The sequence below is a fragment of the Trypanosoma rangeli genome, assembly GCF_003719475.1.
Source record: "Trypanosoma rangeli strain AM80 chromosome Unknown Tra_15.4_contig_00114, whole genome shotgun sequence".
Lineage (NCBI taxonomy): Eukaryota > Euglenozoa > Kinetoplastea > Trypanosomatida > Trypanosomatidae > Trypanosoma > Trypanosoma rangeli.
In genome coordinates, this window is record NW_021705859.1 from 2978 (window position 1) to 4681 (window position 1704).

Consider the following 1704-nt stretch of genomic DNA (forward strand, 5'->3'; position numbering starts at 1 on the left):
ACATGCCACGCAAAAGGGAACAAAAGAAAATGATAGAGGGGGGAGGAAAAAGCAAAGAGATGCGGGGTGGCGAGGGCACTGCAGTGCCTGGCGGCCACCAAGACGACGACTCGACGCCACTCCCACCGGCGGAGGACTACGTTGTGGAGCCGACGACAACGGAGGAGATGCACGAACTCCTCGATCTCATCCTGCAAGCCTGCGAGCATCTGCAGGAGTTGATACACGATCACCGCCCCGTCATGCAGAGGGAGGTGGCGAAGCTTCGGAAGGCCTACTGGCTTGCCACAGGTGAAACGGGAAGGCTGCGCGGCCGCAATGCGTCGGCCGAGTCCCTCTCCAGCGCCACTGACGGCAGCAGTGCAGGCACTCTACCCCCACTGACCGGCACGGAGGGCCCCAGGCGGCAGGACGCGAAGGCGGTCGCGTGCGATTGCGCGCTGAGGGAGTTGGACGAGTACGTGCATCCTCGGCTGGAGGCGCACACTTTCGACCTCGAGGACGCGGGTTGTGAGGGCAAGAAGGGCCGCACTTGGCGCTTTTTGGGCATTCCGCTTGAGCGCCGCCTCCAAACGCTGGTTGTGTCGGCGCTTCTCTTCTACACATTCATTCCAGTTGCAGTTGCGCTCACGCTGGTGCTGCTGCTGACTTGGTGGGCTATGCCGCTCATGTTGGCGTACCTTGTGTACATCTTCACCCTTGGGCAGCCCAAGCACCCACTGAAGAAGTGGGCTACCTTCACCCGGCATAAGCTGTGGGACCACTACGCTAGCTACTTCCCCGTGCGCCTTGTGATTCCTCGCCACGTGCGGGACAAATTCGACCCCCAGGCAAACTATTTCTTCATTTACCACCCGCACGGGATACATGGGTTTGGTGCCATTGCCGCCTTCAGCCTGGACTCCACGCTGAGCTCGCTGCTTCCGGGCATAAACGTTCATGCGCAGACGCTTAAAATTAACTTTTTTATTCCCTTTTGGCGTGAACTGCACCGCCTTTGTGGTCATGGGGACGCCAGTGCGAGCTGCATCCGTCGCACGCTGGGGTCGGGGCCTGGCGAGAGTGTTTTGCTGGTTGTGGGGGGCGCAAGTGAGAGCATCCTGGCGAGTCCGAATACCAACGAGCTTAGGCTGCAGAACCGGAGAGGGTTTGTGAAGATTGCACTGCAGGAGGGCTCTCCGCTGGTTCCCGTGTACGCGTTTGGGGAGAACGACGTCTACCGAATTCCCCGCATTGCGGGCTCTGCGTGGTGGAGGCGCGTCGGGGAGAAGTTTCGCAAAGTCACGACCTTTGGTCTTCCCCTGTTCCTTGGTCGTGGCTGGTTCAACTACAGCTTTGGCATCCTGCCGCACCGCCGCCCCATCACTGTGGTGGTTGGGGAACCCTTGCCAGTGCCGAAGATCCCCCAGCCCACATCAGAGGACCTGCAGGATTGGCACGACAAGTATGTCACGGCCCTCAAGCGGCTCTTCGACGAGTACCGCGCTGTGTACGACGTGGAGTCCAGTGGTCTGCGTATTCATTAGCGTTTGTAGTGTTGAGTGTCAGTGCCGTTTTTATTTTGCATGACGTGTTCTTGGGTTCCTGCGTTTAAGTGTGGGCATGTGTGGAGTGCCGAATCAAGTGAATTATTGGTTTTTGTCCGAAGTGAGCTTTGAGCAGCTTGGCGGTTCTTTTTTTTTTTAAATATTTTTTGTAGTTTTT

General features: G+C 58.0%; 2 protein-coding genes across 2 annotated transcripts in view; both read left to right on the plus strand.

The window, feature by feature from the left end:
* The window catches only part of TraAM80_04069 (putative diacylglycerol acyltransferase), a gene marked incomplete at both ends in the record, with an annotated part of 627 nt that extends 594 nt beyond the window's left edge, over positions 1-33 (plus strand). The window contains one exon of the mRNA XM_029381013.1: positions 1-33. This exon is cut by the window's left edge and continues 594 nt beyond it. Coding sequence (XP_029239106.1) covers positions 1-33 — 33 coding nt within the window.
* TraAM80_04070 (putative diacylglycerol acyltransferase) lies at positions 30-1526 on the plus strand (the record flags this gene model as incomplete). Its single annotated transcript, XM_029381014.1, has 1 exon — positions 30-1526. The coding sequence occupies one exon, from the start codon at positions 30-32 to the stop codon at positions 1524-1526; it is 1497 nt and encodes a 498-aa protein (XP_029239107.1).
* Positions 1527-1704: the final 178 nt, after the last annotated feature.